This window comes from Dromiciops gliroides, chromosome 3 (genome assembly GCF_019393635.1).
Source record: "Dromiciops gliroides isolate mDroGli1 chromosome 3, mDroGli1.pri, whole genome shotgun sequence".
Classification (NCBI taxonomy): domain Eukaryota; kingdom Metazoa; phylum Chordata; class Mammalia; order Microbiotheria; family Microbiotheriidae; genus Dromiciops; species Dromiciops gliroides.
In genome coordinates, this window is record NC_057863.1 from 582,035,187 (window position 1) to 582,055,521 (window position 20,335).

Here is a 20,335-nt window from a genome sequence, read left to right on the forward strand (position 1 = left end):
CTGTGAGGGAAACCAACTATATTGGAACATAAGTGTGTGTATACACACACATATATGTATATATATATATATATATATATATATATATATATATATAAACACATACACATACACATACACACACAAATAATGTTCATAGGCTCCAAGTTAAGAATCTATGAACTAGAATAAAGGTCACTCCAAAGGTAGAAGAAATTCCTTATACTTCCCAAAGGCAGGACCACAATATATGCCCATGTTTCCCCTTTGTTACCTTGAGGGAGAAGGGGTTAGATAATGAATCCTATATTAAAGGAACAACTCTAATCTCAAGATGTATTATATGTGTTATAGATGCTGCAGAAAATCTTAAACAATGTGAACAGGAACTGATGAAGAGTAATGATGCTATACCAGAATCAGGTTTGTTGTGGGGGAAATCTCTTGCTTGGCAGGAATAGAAATGAAGTGATTGAGAATTCTTTCAAGCTATCATTTCCCTAAGCAACTCTCCTCCTCCACACCTTACCTATCTCACCTGCTAGGTCTAAGAGACTCAACTTAACAATTCAGAAATATTAATGTGCCCAGGGTCATTCATAAGAAATGTTTTTTTTTTCCCCTGTGTGGGTGAGGAAATTGGGGAAGAGTGAGCAATGATCAGTGGCAGTACAGAAAATATTCTGACTCTTCATGGAGTAACCAGAGGAGAGGGGATCTTCTGACCCTTGGCCCTATAGAAGTTGGGAATAGTAATAGGCCCCTGGAGGGGATAGTCCAAGGGTCATTGTCCTGAGAAATTCTCTTTCTCTTGGTTGTTCAAAAATTGTTCACCTATACATAAGTCTAATAGGTAATATATTCCATGTTCTTCAAATTTCTTGTAATATCTCCCTTTATACCTAGGTCATGTGTCCATTTTGACCTTATTTTGGTAAATGGTATAAGATATTGGTGTATGCCCAATTTTTACAAGGCTGCTTTCCAATTTTCCTAACAATTTTTTTTACCAAATAATGAATTATCATCCCCCAAATATAAGTTTGTATACTCGTCAAACACTGGGTTACTATATATGTTTGCTGCTGTAAATTGTGTCTACTCTGTTCCACTGATCTACTTTTCTATTTCTTAGGCAGTAACAGATAATAATTTTGATAATAACTGCCTTATAGTTTAATATCTGGTACTACTAACCCTCTTTCCTTTATATTTTTTCATTAATTCTTTAGATATTCTTGACATTTTGTTTTTTCCAAATGAATTGTGTTACTATTTTTTCTAACTCAGTAAAATACTTTTGGTAATTTAATTGGGATAGCATTGAATATATAGATTAATTTTGAAAATTTGTTATTTTTATTATCTTGATCCTGTCTAGCCATGAACAATTTATATTTCTCCATTTATTTAAATCTGATTTTCTTTATATAAAAAGTTTTCTTTTTTAATGGTTTTGTTCATATAGTTTCTGGATTTGTTTTGGTAGGTGTATTCTCAAGTATTTTATGCTGTCTAAAACTATTTTAAAATGGATTATCTCTAGCTATCTTTTCCTGCAGGGTTCTATTGGTGACATATAGGAATCAGATACATTTCTCAATGTATACTTCCCTATTCTCCACTTTTACCTACTTAGCTGCCTTTTGCTTTGTTTAGATGCTGGACTTCCAATGTGATTTATTATATATTGGGACTTGAAGCCATTTTGTTTCTCATGTATCTAAGAGTTCCCTCAAACAAACGTTTATTAAGGATCTACTATGTGCCAGGCACTATGCTTATGTTGAGGAAACAAGAACAAAAATGAAATAGTTCCTATCCTCAGCTTACATTTTATTGATAGAGGCAAATGTATCTTTGTAATTATCTATCTATATATCTATGTCTATGTATAGATATGGTTATCCCTTCCACATCTTGACTTTACCCATTGTAGTTTTGATGTTTCATGTGTTGGCATCAGAAATTAAATGGGGATTTTGGGGGAGTTTTGCAAATGCTACAGATTATACGAGAAGACCAGGAAACACAGAAAAGGTGTAGAAACTCAGAAATGCATTTTATATATGCATATGTATATGTATATATATATGTATATACACACACACATATATATATAATATCAACATATTTTACTTTTAATACCATAATAATTTAGAATTCTTCTTTGGCATGATAAGAGTGTCAAAAATTTTTATGCAGATTATCCAGATTCTGGGGGCACCATTCCCTTAATCCATGTGATGTATAAGGGATAACTATATCTATATATCTATATCATAAATGCATGCACACAATATATACAAGACATTTTGAAAGTTTAAGAAACAGCTGGGTAAATTAGAAAGGATTTATGTAGAGAACAGACTTAGAAACCCTGATTTCCTTCAAAATAGCAGAGGTGATAAAGGAGGACATTCCACCAATATAGCATAGCCAGTGCAAAATGTCATAGAGAGGAGATCATGTGTCATATGAAAAGCAAGGTTAGTTTGGAATAGAAGGAGAATAATGTAAAATAGGCCAAGAAAGATAAATTGGAAGCAGATTATGAATGATTTTAGGCACAGAGGAGTTTATATTTTACCCTAGAGTCAGCAAGAAACCACTGGATTTTATTGAGTTCAGCAGTGATACTTTCAGACCTTTACTTTAGGGGTAGAAATGCTTTAGCAACTTTGTTGAAGTTAATAGTAGTGAAGAGAAATTTAAGGCAAGGAGAACAGTAATACAGATAATCCAATAATATAGATGAGAATGAGAATCAGTGAAAAAAATATGAAAGAAGGTAGTCTAGCAATACCAGATCTCAAATTGTATTATGAAGTAGTAATTATCTAAACAATCTGGTACTGAGAAATAGAGAGGGGTATCAGTGGAATAGAAAATGTAGAAATTACACTATAGTAAATGAATATAGTAATCTAGTATGTGATAAAGCTAAAGATTCAAGCTTTTGGAACAAAAACTCATTATTTGACAAAAACTACTGGGAAAACTGGAAAACAGTATGGCAGAAACTAGTTATAGACCAGCATCTCATACTTTATACCAAAATAAGGTCAGAGTGGGTACATGATTTATACATAAAGGATGATACCATAAGCAAATTAAGAGAGGATGGAATAATTTATCTGCAGATTTATGGGCAGAGGAGGAATTTAGAACCAAAGAAGATATAGAGAGTAAAACAAAATGTAAAATAGATAATTTTGATTATATAAAATTAAACAGTTTTTGCACAAACAAAATTAATGTAACAGAGATAACAAGGGAAGAAGAAAACTGGGAAAGAATTTTTGAAAAAAGTATCTCTCATAAAGGCCTCATTTCCCAATTATATAGAGAACTGAGTAAAATAAATAAAAATACAATTCATTCCCTAATTGTCAAATGGTCAAAGGTTATGAACAGGCAGTTTTCAGACAAAGAAATCAAAGCTATCTATAATCATATGAAAAAATTCTCTAGATCATTACTGATCAGAAAAATGCAAACTAAAACCACTCTGAGGTATCACCTCACACCTCTCAGAATAGAAAATATAACAAAAAAGGAAAATATTGATATTGGAGGAGATGTGGGAAACCTGGGACACTAGTCCACTATTGGTGGAGTTGTGAAAAGATCCAACCATTCTGGAGAGCAATTTGGAACTATGACCAAAGGGCTATAGAACTGTGCATACCCTTTGATCCAGCAATATCAATACTAGGTTTGCACCCCCAAAGACATCCCCAAAAAGAGAAAAAGACCTATTTGTACAAAAACATTTATATCAGCCTTTTTTGTGTGTGGTGGCTAAGAATTGGAAATCAAAGGAATGCCTATCTATTGAGGAATGGTTAAACAAGCTGTGGTGTATGATGGTGATAGAATATTATTATGATATAAGAAATGACAAGGCAGGCAATTTCAGAAAGGCTCGGAAAGACTTGTATGAACTGATGTATAGTGAAGTGAGCAAAACCAAGTAAACATTGTCCACAGAGACAACAATATTGTTTCATGAAGAACTGTGAATGACTTAAGTGATACAATGATCCAAAATAATCCCAAAGAATCAATGATGAAATATACTATCTACCTCCAAAGAAAGAACTGATATTGATTGAACACAGACAAAGCATGCTATTTTTCACTTTCTTTCATTTTTTTTCTTTTATGCAAAATGACTAATATGGTCATGTTTTACATAATTGCACATGTACAACACATATTTAATTGTTTTCTGCCTCAGGGAAGGAGGGATAGAATTTGGAACTTGAAGCTATAAATAAAATTGTTTATTTTTTTAATTTTAAAAAAATACAGGTGAGAGATAATAAAAGCTTAAACCAGGGTGTTAGCAATGGGCATGGAAAAAAGACAGGTGTGAATAAAGTTATAGAGGTAGAATTTTTAAACAAAACATTTTGCCTATTGACTGGATGATGGAGGTGAAGGAGAGTGAGAGGTCGGGGGTAATGTTGAGATATAAACCTGAGTCAATGGAACCAGAAATTTAGGAACCAACAAGAGTTTATTGAGGGTTTATAGAATTTGCCAGCAAGGGAACCTGACCTACGTGGTGAAGAAACTCGTCAAAGACAAAGCTTATATGGGTTTCAATGTAGGAAGGAGGTGAATTGGGGAGGGGGTGCCTCTGTATTGGACAGAGCTTGTTGCTGGGGTCTTGCATGGTATGAATAGAGGATGTAGTATCCCTTCACTGGAAAGATGCTAGTAACAGAAAAAGTTCTTTTTCTGGGTAGTTATCTTGTAACCCCACCCTAATTAGACAGGACTATTTCAGATACTGTTTCAGGGGAAAGAAAGGTTGAAGAGGGGACTGCAATATAAACAGGGTCTGGGGAAATAGAAGAACTAGAGACTAAATGAACTTGCTTTGGTTTTCCAAGCTGCCCACAACCTCAACAGAAATAAGAAGGTTCAAATGAGAAGCAAATTTGGAGGGAAAGATGATGAGTTCTGTTTTAGATTATGTTTAATTTAAGTTGTCCATAGAATATTCTATTTGAAATGTTTAATAGTCATTTTGAGATACAGGAAAAGATTAGAACTGGACATACATACACACCTACCTACATGCATGCATGCATATATACATGCACGCACACATGCATGCATGAATAAATGTGTAGCTGTAATGGCAATAGGCATAGACATATTGGGTGGTCATCAGCATAAAGGTGATAAAACCATAAAAACTGATAGGAGTCACTCAAGTGAGAGAATGGAGAGAGAGAAAAGGACAAAGGACAAAACTTTGGGGATACACCCCTAATTAGTGGTCATGGTATGGATTGAAATTCAGTAAAGAAGTAGAACCAAGAGAGAGTAGCGTCACGAAAACCTAAGAGGAGAGAGTATCTAGAGGGAAGGTAGTATACAGGGAAGGTGGAAAACAGTGTCACATGCTTCATTGAGGCTGAAAAGGATGAGAATTTAGAATTAAAAAATCCTCAAATTTAATAACTTTGGAAAAGGTGATTTCACTTGAGGAGGTCAGACACCAGACTGTAAAGTTTTGAGAAATGAGTGAGAGGAGAATTGGAAACAAGTATGAACATCTTTTTCTATCAATTGTTTGAAAGGGAGGAGACTAATAGTTTGAAGGAACTTTAGGGTTCTAATGTGAAGTTGTTTTTCTTTCTGTTGTTGTTTTTTTTAGAATGGGAAAACTAAGGTATGTTTGTGACACCAAGGAAGAAATCAATAGATAGGAAGAGAATGAAGATTAGAGACATTTGATAATTATGGGAATAAGCTTTTCTTGTTGTTATTGTTGTTTGTCCTTCATTCTCGAAGAAGACCATGATATCAAGGTGATGTAATGACTTGCACTGAATTGGATTTAAATGAGGGAGGACTGTACAAGGTCACTAACTCACTCTTTCCTCCAGAGCCATCTGGGTCCAGTAGCAGATTCATGTATCAGGATGACTGGAAATGGTTCTGGATGTTTAAGGTGATTGGGTTAAGTGACTTGCCCAGAGTGACTTAGTAAGTGTCTGAGGTGAGATTTGAACTCAGGTCCTCTTGACTCCAGAGCCAGTGCTCTACCCACTGAACCACCTAGCTGCCCTCATTTAACAAACACACACACACACACACACACACACACACACATATATACATATATATATATATGTATGTATGTATTCTTCATATTTATGAATTGGTGCACATGCACCTGGTACAACCCATTTCCAAATTGTAATGCCAGTGTCACCATAAAAAAAAGGTCACTGCTATTGCAAAGCTTTTGAGAGTTCATTTTAAAAACGAATATGTTATGAGAAAATAGCCATTTGTAAAATGCAAATCAGTAGATGAAATAGTATGAGCAAAGAGGCAAAACTTGACTTAATGAAATAAGAAATTAAGTAAAAGATATTGATATGAAAACAAGAGATTTTTAATTTTTTTTTAAATTTAAGCAGGCTTTATTGATGACTTTTGATTTTAGATCAGTTATTTCTGGAAACACCATGTCTAATCTTAATCCCTATTCAGATCCCCTCCCTTGTAAGAAAGAAAAACAATTAATATAAAACATCAGATAGATTGACTGTGAACAACAATGTCCAAAATATTCTGGTGTGCTAGTTCCCCATTTCACATGAGAAGGCACATAGGTTTCCTTAGATGTTCTTTGGATTTGTCCCTTTTCAATTACTCAGTATTCCTTTTACCAAGCTCTTCATTTATATTGTCAAAGTCATTGTATATATTGGAAAGCCAGAAAATTTCAAAACTATAATTAAGTCTAACTCTCATGGTCTTTTCAAAATGCAATGGGAATTTAAATTTTATTCTTTAAAGTTGATATCTATGATGCCTGTTAACTTAGGTCACTTTCAAATATCACATTTTCAATCTCCCCATTTCCCCCCATAACACTACAGTTCTTGATTAATTTTGATCCTCATCATTGATTTAGGTAACAGAAGAAAGTACAGAAGGCGCATGAGAGAAAAGTTTCAGTTGCTGAGGGATAGGAACTCTCGTCCTGGGGAACATGCAAACTTACACCACCGATTCACACAGCTCCTTCTTCTCCAGGAATATCGTCACAAGGAACAGAAAGAGCATGAGCTCCTGGCCACTGGATGGCAACATGCTGAGATAATGAAGCAGAGAGGGCAGTTTTTAGTAGTGACAGCTTTATTCGACCCTGATGAGAAGACTGGAGTTCAACCACAGACAGTTGTGCTTCAGGGGGCTGCTGGTATTGGAAAAACAACCCTAGCCAGAAAAGTGATGCTGGACTGGGCAGAGGGAAACCTCTTTCAGGACAGGTTCAACTATGTTTTCTATATCAGTTGCAGAGAAATGAATCAGTTGGTGAAAAGAAAAATAAGTTTAGCAAATTTGATTGCTAATGATTGGCCTGGCTCACAGGTTCCCATGACTGAGATTATGTCCTTTCCAGAACAATTACTATTTATCATTGATGGTTTGGATGAACTTAAATTCCCCTGTGATGAGCACAGATATGATCTCTGTAAAGACTGGAAGCAGCAGTGTCCAGTGCACATCTTCCTGAGCAGTTTACTGAGGAAAGCCATGCTTCCTGAAGCCTCCTTATTAATCACTACTAGACTCACTGCTCTGGGGAAATTTAGTTCCCTATTGGAGACTCCATGCCATGTAGAGATCCTTGGATTCTCTGAAGAGGAGAGAAAGGAATATTTCTGTAGATTTTTCAGAGATGAGGATTTAGCCCAGAAGGCTTTTAGTTCAATAAAAGATAATGAAATACTGTTCACCATGTGCTTTGTCCCCCTGGTGAGCTGGATTGTCTGTACTTCTTTGAAACAGCAGATGGAGAGAGGACAAGATCTGTCACAAGTTTCCCAAACTGCCACTTCCCTGTACATGAGTTATCTTTCTAACTTATTTACCCCTGGTGAAAGAATATGTTCTAATCATACCTTGAGAGGTCTGTGCCATTTGGCAGCTGAGGGAATCTGGGGGAAGAAAATCCTATTTGATGAAGAAGATCTCAGAAGGCATGGACTAGAGGTAGACAATGTCTCTGCCTTCCTGGACATGTATATTTTTCAGAAAGACACTGGCTGTGAAAATTGCTATAGCTTCATTCACTTGAGTTTCCAAGAGTTTTTTGCTGCTGTGTTTTATGCATTGTGGGGAGAGAAGGTGGGAAGTGAGAGTCCTATTGCTGCCCATGCAAGGGTGAAAGGTATCTTAGAAAAATGCCAAGAGACTGGCTCCAGCTTTGTGACACTAACTGTGCATTTCTTGTTTGGCTTCTTGAAAGAAGAGACATCAAGGAAGCTTGAGGAAATATTCAGTTGTCAAATATCACAGGAAGTAAAATTGGAGTTACTGAAATGGGTACATTCAGAAATTGAGAAGTACCAAAAGTCTTCCCCTGATGGACAACTGCTAGAATTACTGTCCTTTTTATATGAGACTCAAGATGAAGGGTTTTTGACATTGGCAATGCATCATGTCCAGGAGATTACTTTAAATATTCGTACCAATATGGAATTCTTAATTTTAGCTTTTTGCCTTAAGCATAGTCATGAGGTATGCAGAATTCGCCTGGCTATAAAGTAAGTGTCAAAATTCTTTCTTCTAAGGATCTCTCTCTCTCTCTCTCTCTCTCTCTCTCTCTCTCTCTCTCTCTCTCTCTCTCTCCTTTCTACCTTTCTCTCTCTTCATTCCGGTCTCTACATTCCTCCAGAAGAGTCATTCATTCCCAAGAAGTGGATGCAGTGCTCTCTTCATCTGCTTAAATGATTCTCTGATTTCATTGATTTGGACAATTCTCTCCAATGATGTAAATCACAGCCTACATATGCGTAAACTGTGTGACACGTCCTCCCTTACATGAGCCACAGGGGGACCCCACCACAACACTCTGAGTGTCTTCCTCAATTTTTCACTACATTGAAAGGATATCAGTGGAGTCTTCAACCTGTCATCTATTATCTCTTGCCCTTCCCACGTGATCAACTATCTTCTTTTTAGATAATTCATTTCTCTCATGATGTATTTTATTCATTTCCTTGAAATTCCTCACTGCTTTTGTCTTGTAGGCTATTCATATTCATCATGAGCCTTCTTTGTGGTAATAATTTTCAATCTTTCAGAAATTGTAGCATAGCATAAAACAATCTTGGTATTAAAATATGAGTCTTTGCTTATGAGTGAAGTTTGGGGTCATTCAAAAGATTTTCAATTTCCTAAAGACAATTCAACTCATTCTCTTTGTTCTGTTTGATTCTAGGCCCAATACCTCAAATTGCATTGTTTGCTCCAGATATGTGTACATGCACACATGTATGTATGCATATACACAGAACACACATGTATATATGTTTGTTTATATATGTGTAGAGAAATCTCATATATGTAGAGATAACCTGTATTTATTGTCAGTATATATACAGATACAAATCTTTCCAACTTTCTCTAACAGCAAAGAAAAAAAAAACCCTTGTAATAAATATGCATAGTCAAGAAAAAATAAACTTTACAAGTATTTATTAAATAATTGCAAAGTGCCAGGCACTGTGCTAAGAACTAAGGATACAAATAGAAGTTAAAAACCAAGTCTCTCCCTTCAAGGCAGTTACTTTCTAATGGGATAAGACAATACAAAGAAGGAAGAAAACAAGAGGAAGGAGGTAATGGAGGAAGTGCCTTATTAGGGGCCATATTGGTGAGATCCAGAGAGTCAATAGCTGAACTGGGAGAGACATGAATGGTGGCAGGCAGGCACTCTGCATGTGAAAAATGTATATCTCACTCTGCTCCTTGAATTTGTCTCTCATTCATTAGGACTTGTCATTCATCAGCTTAGCTTCTATTTATGTGTCACTCCTCTTTTTTCCAGAGGCAGCATATTGTCTCAGTCACTCTTCTCAAGTTCATAGTTAAACAATTTAATTAGATTAATAAAAGTATGATAAGACTGAGAAATCATTAGCCACTTGCATCATATCATGAGGCATTTAAAACACATCTGCACTCTTATCCCCTACTGAATCCAACCTCTCAAGAGCATATTTTTGCATTCTTCAGTCACTCATGGTGAAAGAGAGAGACATCCAGGAAGTTGCCTGTCTTCACATATCCCTGGTGCACTTGGGGATGAGTCAATGACACCACTTAATTCTTGAACAGCTTTATAGTACCACAGCACCAGAATGCCATCTAGTCCAAACCTTCCTTTTACAAAGGATGTTAAGCAGCTTACCCATAATCACAGGTAATGTGTCATGTAGGATTTGAACCCAGTTCCTCTGCCCCCAGAGGCAGTGCTCTTTCCACTGCTCTGCATTCTAGCTCATCATCTCTTTTCCCTTTTACTGCTCAGAGTATGCTCATTGCTACATTCCATGCATTTCAAATTGCTTTTATTTTTTATTTATCCACATCTCCCTATTATACTATGGTCTGGACCCCTACCTCTGCTGTCCACTCAAGGCTCTAGACTTGGTTACTTCTGTTTGCTTCTGTTAGTACAGAAAGGAGTTCCCTAGTCACATGCAGCTCAATAACAGAGTGAAATATTTTCTGTTGCTTCTATTTCATTATGTCTTTCTTTGCCCAACCTTAAAACTTTTAACTCCTTAGTGTGGGGTCCTATTTCCAGGTTATACTGTCCGAAGCTTCAGGGAGTAACAGGTATTATGATTTAATGAGGGGCAGTTTCTTCACTTGCCTGGCCATTTCTCTAGTCTGTATATAACCCCAGGTCAACTTGCCAATCAACCAGGCAGCAAAACTTTGTGTGTCGTGGTTGCTAGCTCTGATGAGCCTGCACCCCTCCCTCACCTGGGCTGCCACTGCTCAAGGTTTCTTCCTGGTTCCCTGCTGGGGTAGAACATCCAAATCCCCCCTTAACTTCCCCATATGCCCCCATAGACTCCTCCTTGGCCAGCCTTTCAGACCTCTCACCAGACCGTGAACTTAGTTTCAGAAAGTGCCAGCACTGCAACTAATTTGGGGTTCGGGGGTAAGTTTCTCTGGTGCAGCCTGCCTGGGAATGGATCTATGTCAGCCTGCCCAGCTCCCCCTCTTGCAGAACTTCCAAGCTGTCTTTGGATGGAAAATAATCTCAGCCAGCTTTTTGTGGGTTCTGCTGCTCCAGGAGTTGTTTTCTGGATGTGTTTGGAGTTTTTTGGGGACTAACTGTGTCAGGAAGTTTTCCTTTGCCATCTTGGCTCTGCTCCCCCACACTAGTCTTTAATAGGTTTATTTATACATCATTTGGTGAAAACAAAGCTTTAAATATGAAAAGTCCCTGAAAGTCCTCAGTTATGTGTATGTGCACATGAGTGTACATGCTTGTGTGTGTGTGTGTGTGTGTGTGTGTAGGGATAGTTCTACCACTTTATATTGGTGATACTGGGAAGCTGTATGATCTGGTTATATGCACACAAACTGTAGGATTTTCTTACCATCAGTAAAATATCTCCATTCTCTCCCTTACAGGCTGAGGTGTTCCCATCTTTCTGCTTTCAGCTGGAGAGATCTATTCTCTGTGGTCAGCAGGAATCAGAATTTGAGACAGCTGGATCTCAGTAGTAGTCACCTTGGAGATTCAGCAATGATGATACTTTGTTCAGAGCTGAGACATCCACACTGTACAGTACAGAAACTCAGGTCACTTTTAATTACTTGCTTGTCTGGAGAAATTTGTTTTTCAGATTGGAGGTGATGAAGTGAAGGACTAAAGTTCAGGTGCTGACAAATTAAAAAGAAGAGGAAATTAGAATAGAGTTTTTTTTAAAAAGGAGGCAAGAAAAGGAAAAGTATTTAGAGAAATGAATAGAAAAGGAAAATATAATATATGTTAATTATTAATATTAAAGGATCCTAGAGATTATCCATTTTTACTCTTTCACTTTAACGATATGAAAACTGATGCTTGGTAGCATGAAACTGTAGAAAGAATATCAGGACACTTCTGGTGTTGGAGCCGAGATGGTGCAGTAGAGGAAACACTTCACCAAGCTCTTCCAATGTTCCCCTCCAAGCAACCTTATTATAATGCCTCAAATCAAATTCTGGAGTTGTAGAGACAATGAAAGGTGAGAATGATACATTCTTTCCATCCAACACAGCATAGGAGATTGAAAGGAAAGATCTGTGTCAAATTAGAGACTGATCCAAAGTTCATGTGAATGTAACATGAGTGATGTTATAGCTTCATTCCAGATCTCTCAGGTCAAAGAGAATATGCTTGAGGAAATCAAAAAGAAATCATTTAATATCAAGGATTCACAGTCAGGATCATGCATGATTTAACAGCCTCCATGTTAAGAGAGTGGAGGACATGAAATATGTTATTCTGGAAGGCATACAACTAGGATTACAACCAATAACATACCCAGAAAACTGAGTATAATCCTTCAAGGTAAAAAAAGGGAGGGTATTAAAGAAATAGAGGACTTTCAAGCATTCATGATGAAAAGACAAGAATTGAATAGAAAATTTGATTTTCAAAATACAAGATTCAAAATAAGTATAAAAGGTAAGCCCCAAAGAGAAATAATAAGGGACTCAGTAAGATTAATTACATGGGGAGATGTTACATATAATTTCTAATAACATATCATCATTAGGACAGTCAGAAAGCTTCTACATAGAGGGCATAGGAGTAAATTGATTATGTAAAAAAATGGATGGGTGATAAAGAGAGATGACTTGGGAGAAGGAGGAAGAAAGAGGAAGAATGGTAAAAATTATCTTGCATAAAAGAGGCATGCAACGTAGAGATTTTAGAGTCAAGTGGGAAATGCTGGGGAGGAGGCAATCCCTGAAGCTCTCTCTCTCATAAGGATTGATTCAAAGAGGTAAATGCACACACACACACACACACACACACACACACACAATTTGCTATAGAAATCTATTTTACCCAATAGGGAAGTAAGAGAGGAAAGGAATAAGAGAAAGGGAAGGGGGTGAGAAAAGGGGAGAGTAATGGTCAGGAGTTTCCTCCAAACAAACTTTAGAGGAGGGATAGGATAAAAAAGACAAGGATAAATAAAAGAAAATAGAATAGAGGAAAATTCACAGTAAGCAATCAGAACTATGAATTTGAATGGGATTAACATCAGAAAATAGAAGCAGATAATGATGGATTACTAATCAGAATTTAACAAAATGCTGTTTATAAGAAACACACTTGAAATAAAGATACACAGAATTAAAATAAGGGACTAGAACAAAATCTATTATGCTTGAGCTGAAGATAAAATAACAACAACAACAACAACAAAAGGGTAGCAATCATGATCTCAGAGCCAAAGCAAAAATTGACTTAATTAAAAGAGATATTCATGGAAATTATATCTTGCTAAAGGCAGCATAGACAAGGGAGTAATCTTAATAATAAACAAATATACACCAAATGGCATAGAATCCAAATTCTTAAAGGAAAAGTTAAATGAATTATAGGAAGAAATGGAGAGCAAAAGTATACTGGTCAGTGACCTCAACTTTCCCTTCCAAGAGCTACATAAATGTTGCCAAAAAATAAATAAGAAAGCAGATAAAGCAATGCATAGAGTCTTAGAAACATTAAATATGATAGACCAATAAAGAAGACTAAATGGAAATATAAAGGATTATAACATTTTTTTTTCAGCTGGATATGGCACCTGTACAAAAATTGACCATATAGTAGGGCATTAAAAACCTCACAACCAAATGTAGAAAAGCAGAAATATTAAATGCACTGTTTTCTGACCATAATGAAATAAAATAAATGCATTCAATAAAGGGTTGTGGAAACACAGATTAAAAAATATTGGGGAATAAATATTCTAATATTAAGGAAATAGTGGATCAGAAAACAAATCACATAAACAATCAATACTCTCATAAAAGAGAATGACAATGAGATACTATACCAAAATTTTTGAGATGTAGCAAAATAGCACCTGGGAAAATTTTATATCTCTAAATGCACTCATAAGCAAAAGAGAGAAAAAACAGATTAATGAATTGGATGCTTAAGTAAAAAAACAAAACAAAACAAAACAGATAAAGAACAAATTAAAACACCCAATTAAAACCAAATTGGTAATCCTTAAAACCAAAGTAGAGATTAATAAAATTGAGAGTTAAAATAATTAAACTAATAAATAAACTTAGAAACTAGTTTTATTTAAAAAATATGATAAACTATTGGTCAATTTGATGAAAAGAAAAAAATTATAACCATCAAAAATGAAAAGGGGAAATATCAACAATGTAGATTGAATTAAAGCAATTACTATAGGTCATTTTTACCTAAGTAAATGCTAGTAAATCTAAAAATCTATTACTTCCAAAAATATAAACAACCCAGAGTAACAGAAGAGGAAATAGAATATTTAAATAACCCTACCTTAGAAAAATAAATTAAAGAAGCCATTCATAAAAACTCCCTAAGAAAAAAATTTCCAGAATGTGTGAATTTACAAGTGAATTTTACCAAATATTGAAGGAACAATTAATTCTAATACTATCTAAACTACTTGGGAAAATAGATAAAGAAAAAGTCCCACCAAATCCTTCTTATGACACAAATATACTTTTGAAACCTAAATCAGGAAGAGTAAAAACAGAGAAAGCTTCAGGCCAATTTCCCTAATGAATATTGATGCAAAAAATTTAAATAAAGTACCTGCAAGGAGATTACAGCAATATATCACAAAGATCATATACTATGAAGCAAGAAAAAAGTATACAAGGAATGCTGGGCTATTCCAATATTAGGAAAAGTACCACCATTATCAGCATATCCATATCAAAAACAATAAAAATCATGTGATCATATCAATAGACAAAGAAAATGCTTTTGACAAAATGCAACACCCATCCTTACTAAAATCATTAGAAAGCATAGGAATAAGAAGGGAGGGCAGATTGGGGGAGGGGACAGACAGAAACAAATCTCTTTTGAAGAAGGATAGGATAAAAGAAGATGGATAATGAATAAATATCATGGGGAAGGAAATGGGATGGAAGGGAAACAGTTAACAATAGTAATCATGAAAAAGTGAAAAGGGGGAAAATTGTACAAAAAATATTTATAGCAACTCTGTGGTGGCTAAGAATTGAGCATCAAGGGAATATCCATCAATTGGGGAATGATGGAAGAAGCTGTGGTATATGATTATGGTGGAATGGTATAGTGCTATAGGAATTGACAAACAGAATGATCCCAGAAAATCCTGGAAAGACTCATAAACTAACGTTTAGTGAAGTGAGCAGAGCTGCAAGGACATTGTACATAGTGACAACAGTATTGTTCAATGAACAATTGTGAATGACTTAACTACTCTCAGCAATGCAATGATCCAAGACTATGCCAAGGGACTAAGGATGAAGCTTACTATCCACCCCCATAGAAAGAACTTATAAAAAGAGAACTTGTGGATTGTACATATATAACCTGCTTACAGTCTTGTGGAGGAGGGGGGAAAGGAAGGGAGGGAGGGGAGGAGAAAAATTTGGAACTCTAAATCTTGTGAAAATGAGTGTTGAAAACTACCCTTACATGTAACTGGAAAAAATAAAATAAATCTCTGTTGCAAGAAAAGAAAAGCATAGGAATAAATGGACCCTGTTTAAAAATTATAAGTAGCATCTCTCTAAAACCAAGAACACTTATTATCTGTCATGGAATAAACTTGAAGCATTCCCAGTAAGATCAAGGGTGAAGCAAGGATGCCTATCATCACCACTATTATTTAATTTCTCATTAGAAATGCGGATTATAGCAATAAGACAAGAAAAAGAAATTGGAATGATAAAAAATAGGCAATAAAGAAAGAAAACTATCACTCTTTGCCAATGTTATGATGATATACTTAGAGAACCTATCTAAAAACTATTTGAAACAATTAACTACTTTTTTTGTTTGTTTGTTTGTTTCTTGTTTTGTGGTGAGGCAATTGGGGTTAAATGACTTGCCCAGGGTCACACAGCTACTAAGTGTCAAAGTCTCTGATGCTGGATTTGAACTCAGGTCCTCCTGAATCCAAGGCCGGTGCATTATCCACTGCACCACCTAGCTGCCCCCACAATTAAATACTTTAACAAAGTTTCAGGATATAAAATAAACCCACATAAAACTACAAGAAAACCCAGTAGGAATAGATAGATGGCGCTGAAAATTTTAAATAGATTGGTGTATTTTCTAGGAAAAAAAAACAAGAATTTTACTTTCATTTTTTGGTAACTAAGAGGGAATAAACCTCCCTCTCTTCTTTACAGTGGAGCAGGTTGGGGATATCTCTGGGTATGAAACTCTACATACTACTTTGGACCTTATTTTGATGTATTGGTTAATTTTTGTCCAACATTTCCCCCTTTACTGTTATAAAGGTTTGGTCCCTGGGAATGGGAAAATGGAGGGATGTATTAGTGAAACCAGGTCATATATACATATATAAACATACACACACACACACATATATATATACATGTATATATATAATACATATATATATATATATATATATAGTATCAAGGAATTTTAAAATAAAAACTCTCATTTCTAGGCTTCATATCTTTCACTAGTAGGTGCATTTTATCTCTAACAAAATATCCAATGATTTATTCTGTCATAGGAACAAATCAGATGATGAGCCTAAATGTAGGTCCCAGAGCTTAGTGGGACAATTTCTTCCCCCAAGCATAGGCAGGAAAACAATGGATTCAAGGGAGTAATAGGGTCAGTTATCTTTGATGTGTCTCTTACAGGTTGGATGATTGCCATCTCACTGTTGCTTGCTGTCAGGATCTCTCTTATGCTCTTGGGAGCAACCACAGCCTGAAAAACCTGAATTTAAGTGTTAATTCTCTTGGGAATGATGGGATGAAACTGCTCTGTAAGACCTTAAAAAACCAGAATTGCAGTTTACAGGAGCTGAGGTGAGTCTCTGAAAGATTTTCTTTGTGAAGAGTCCCCTGTGCATTGGGGGACACATTCCTCTAGGGCAATTCTGGTTTCTCACTTCAACATCAGAAGGTCAGAACATGGTGGGGAATGTCTCTGAATCTGACAAAAGTTCCCCTGATCCCCAATCCATAGGACCAAATCCATTGACTGAGAATTCATATCATCAAAATTATAGGATTTGGAGTTACAAAGAACCAAAGGAGACTAAATCCCAGAGAGATTAAGCAATTTTCCTAAGGTTACACCACACACTAAGTAACAAAGCTCACATCCTCTGAATCTATAATTAGTTCTTTTCCTACTCTATCATGATTTCCTATTCTTCCCTTTGTGCAGAGTTTATTCTGTAACTGAGGAGATATGCATTTCTCCTAGGGCAATGAGCAGTATAGGAAGTTAGAGTGAGAGGAAATATTCTATGATATCAGAGAATTAATGGAATAAAGGTGAATTCTCTGCATTGAGCCTGTAGAGTAAGTTTATAATTAGGGGAGAATTCTACTGTTAAATATTTCCTCATAGGCTCTCTTTGTGCGAAAACTATCCTGATCTATTTCTAGTCCTGGTGTCCTCCAGTTCACTAATGTCAACATATCCCTTCCTCACTTAAATCCAATTCATTACAAGTTATGACACCACCTTCCCATTGTCATGATCCTTTTCAAGAACAAAGGACAGGGGCAGTTAGGTGGCACAGTGGATAGAGCACTGTCCCTGGATTCAGCAGCAACTGAGTTCAAATCTGGCCTCAGACACTTTACACTTACTAGCTATGTGACCCTAGGCAAGTCACTTAACCCCAATTGCCTCATGAAAAAAAAAAGAACAAAGGACAAATAACAACAGTATATGCACACATGTTGATATACTTATAGGAACATATATGAAAAATACTGTTATATAGGATCATATATATGTGTATGTATATATTTTTGTACATAATAAGAGGAATAGGTGAAAGAAATAGTCCAGATTCCTAGGTTTTGTGATGTTTAAAATCTATATCGTGCTCGCCTTAAATTAGAAGATTCAGCACCAGTTGTTGGGCATTAAACATTTATTAAAGCATACAGGTATTCACAAGGAGTTCAGAAAGTTAAGAAAAAGCCTATCTAGCCTAGAGTTCCAGCCTGGTTGGGATCTTCCTCAAGTCCTCCTCCAGGAGCCTGCTTTAATCAGGAACTAGAGCAAGCTGATTGTGGAAGCTTTTTATAGGTCTGGAACAGAGGCGGTCCTTACACACTGTTTCAAGCTGATTGGTTGGCATCATCCAAATCCATTGGTTTTGAAGGTGTTCTCAAGTTGAGTTCACAGTCTAGCTTCTGAGAACAATACCTTCTTAAGTGATAGCCAGGTGTAATTACAATCCAGTCAACTTGAAGTAGGCTAATCAGTAGTCAATCACTCTCACTTGATTCAATCAGTCTAGATTAATCTCCAGGTGGGTCTCTGAGTATCTGCAAAATCCCATTATTTCATCACATTCCCCTTTGTTTCTTCTAGGAACAGGTGTTCCTTGATGAAACAGTTTGTAGTCACAGCGGACTGGCTTGAATGTTGTATTTGGAGATAGAAAATGTGAATTTCCAAACTGTAGCTCTGCTGCTTACAAAATGTCTGGTGCTGGAATGTAGCCAAGGTGACAGAATAAAGTCATGGACTCTCCTGAGCTCTTCCAAATTCCCCTCCAAACATTTTAAAAATACTCCTCAAAATCAACTCAAAAGTGGCAGAAAAAAGAATAGGAGAGGGTGAAATAATTTTCTAGGCCAAGACAACTTACATCAGCAGGAATAATGTCTCACCAGGGGTGAGAATGGAGTGCAGTTCAGTGAAAGCCACACCCTAGCAAGCCAGCAACAGGCCTTGGGGGTGACCAAATTGGCAGCAGCACCTTCTAGAGCTCTCAGCCTACAGACAGTAAAGGGGGTCAGACAACAGGTCAGAAAGAAATTACAGGGGACCCTTTGCTGACACTGGGTGCAGGACTCTGTTTCATTGCCCACATGTAATTCTGCATTACAATCTGAGGATGAAGAGAAGGACTAGCACACTAAACCATGCAGCCACAGTGGAGTAGGGATGCTGGTCACATTTCCGTGGTGGAAAAGATTGCTTGTTCCACAAGCCAAAAAAGCAGTGACCACACCTCTCCTTAGTTCGTACTACCTTGGAAGAACAAAAAACTTATGGATCCCCAGAACTAGCTTTGAAAAGAGCAGCATGAAAAATCTGAACCTTAGGACAGTACCCTCTCCACCCCAGGAGCATAGTTCAACTTTAGCATAAAGGTAAAAATTAAGAAATAGGCTGGGAAAATAAGCAAATAACAAAAAGAGAATCTGACCATAGAAAGTTACTATGGTGACAGGGAAGATTAAAAAAACAACAACTCAGAAGACAAAAACAAAATAAAAACAGTTACATCCAAAATCTCAAAGAACAATGTGAATTGGTTTCAGGTTCTGGGAAGAGCTTAAAAGGATTTTAAAAATAAAATAAGATGGGTAGAGGAAACATTGGGAAAATTGATAGTGAGGTAAGAAATTTATGCTAACAAAAGAGTCAACAGCTTGGTAAAAGAGGCACAAAAATGCTGAAGAAAATAACATCTTAAAAAAAGTTTAGCAGATTCTACATTAAACAATCAGAGCGCTAGAATATGATATTACAGAATGCAAAGGATCTAGGATTAACACCAACAATCACCTACACAGAGAAACTGATTATAATCTTCCAGGAAAAAAAATAGATATTTAATGAAATAGAGAACTTTTAAGCATTCCTGATGAAAGGACAAGAACTGAATACAAAATTTGACTTTCAAATACAAGACTCAAGAGAAGCATAAAGTAAACAGGAAAGAGAAATCATAAGGGATTCAATAAATTTAAATTGTTTATATTCCTATGTGGAGAGATGACACTTATAATTCACAAGAAGTTTCTCATTATTAGGACCAATTAGCAGGAATGATACATAGATAGAAGGCATGAATGTGAGATTACTATGATGGGATAATATCTAAAAAAAAAAATTAGGTGAGAGTGATACATTGAGAAAAGGGGGAAGGGAGATGTAAAATAGAGCAAATTATCTCACATAAAGGGGACACAAAAGAACTTTTTACAGTAGAGGGGAAGATGGAAGGATAGCAGACAATTCTTGAAACTTACTCTCATTGGAATTGGCTCAACAAGGGAATAATAGACGTACTCATTTGGGTAAAATCTGTTTTATCTTACAAGGAAATAGGAAGGGAAAGGGATAAGAGTTTCTTCAACTGTAAAATGGAGATAATAATAGCAATTATCTCACAGAATTGTTACAAGGATCAAATGAGATATTTGTAAAGTTCTTAGCATTGTGCCTGGCACATAAATCAGTCCTTCCTTCCTTCCTTCCTTTGTT

The 20,335-nt window shown here is 36.0% G+C and overlaps 1 protein-coding gene across 1 annotated transcript in view; it reads left to right on the plus strand.

Moving 5' to 3' along the window:
* The window catches only part of LOC122749764 (NACHT, LRR and PYD domains-containing protein 3-like), a 65,278-nt gene that overhangs the window by 9,527 nt on the left and 35,416 nt on the right, over window positions 1-20,335 (plus strand). Inside the window, exons 3-5 of the mRNA XM_043996282.1 lie at window positions 6,929-8,567; window positions 11,413-11,628; window positions 16,726-16,896. Of these exons, the coding sequence (XP_043852217.1) occupies window positions 6,929-8,567; window positions 11,413-11,628; window positions 16,726-16,896 (2,026 nt within the window). The remainder of the gene's footprint in view (window positions 1-6,928; window positions 8,568-11,412; window positions 11,629-16,725; window positions 16,897-20,335) is intronic.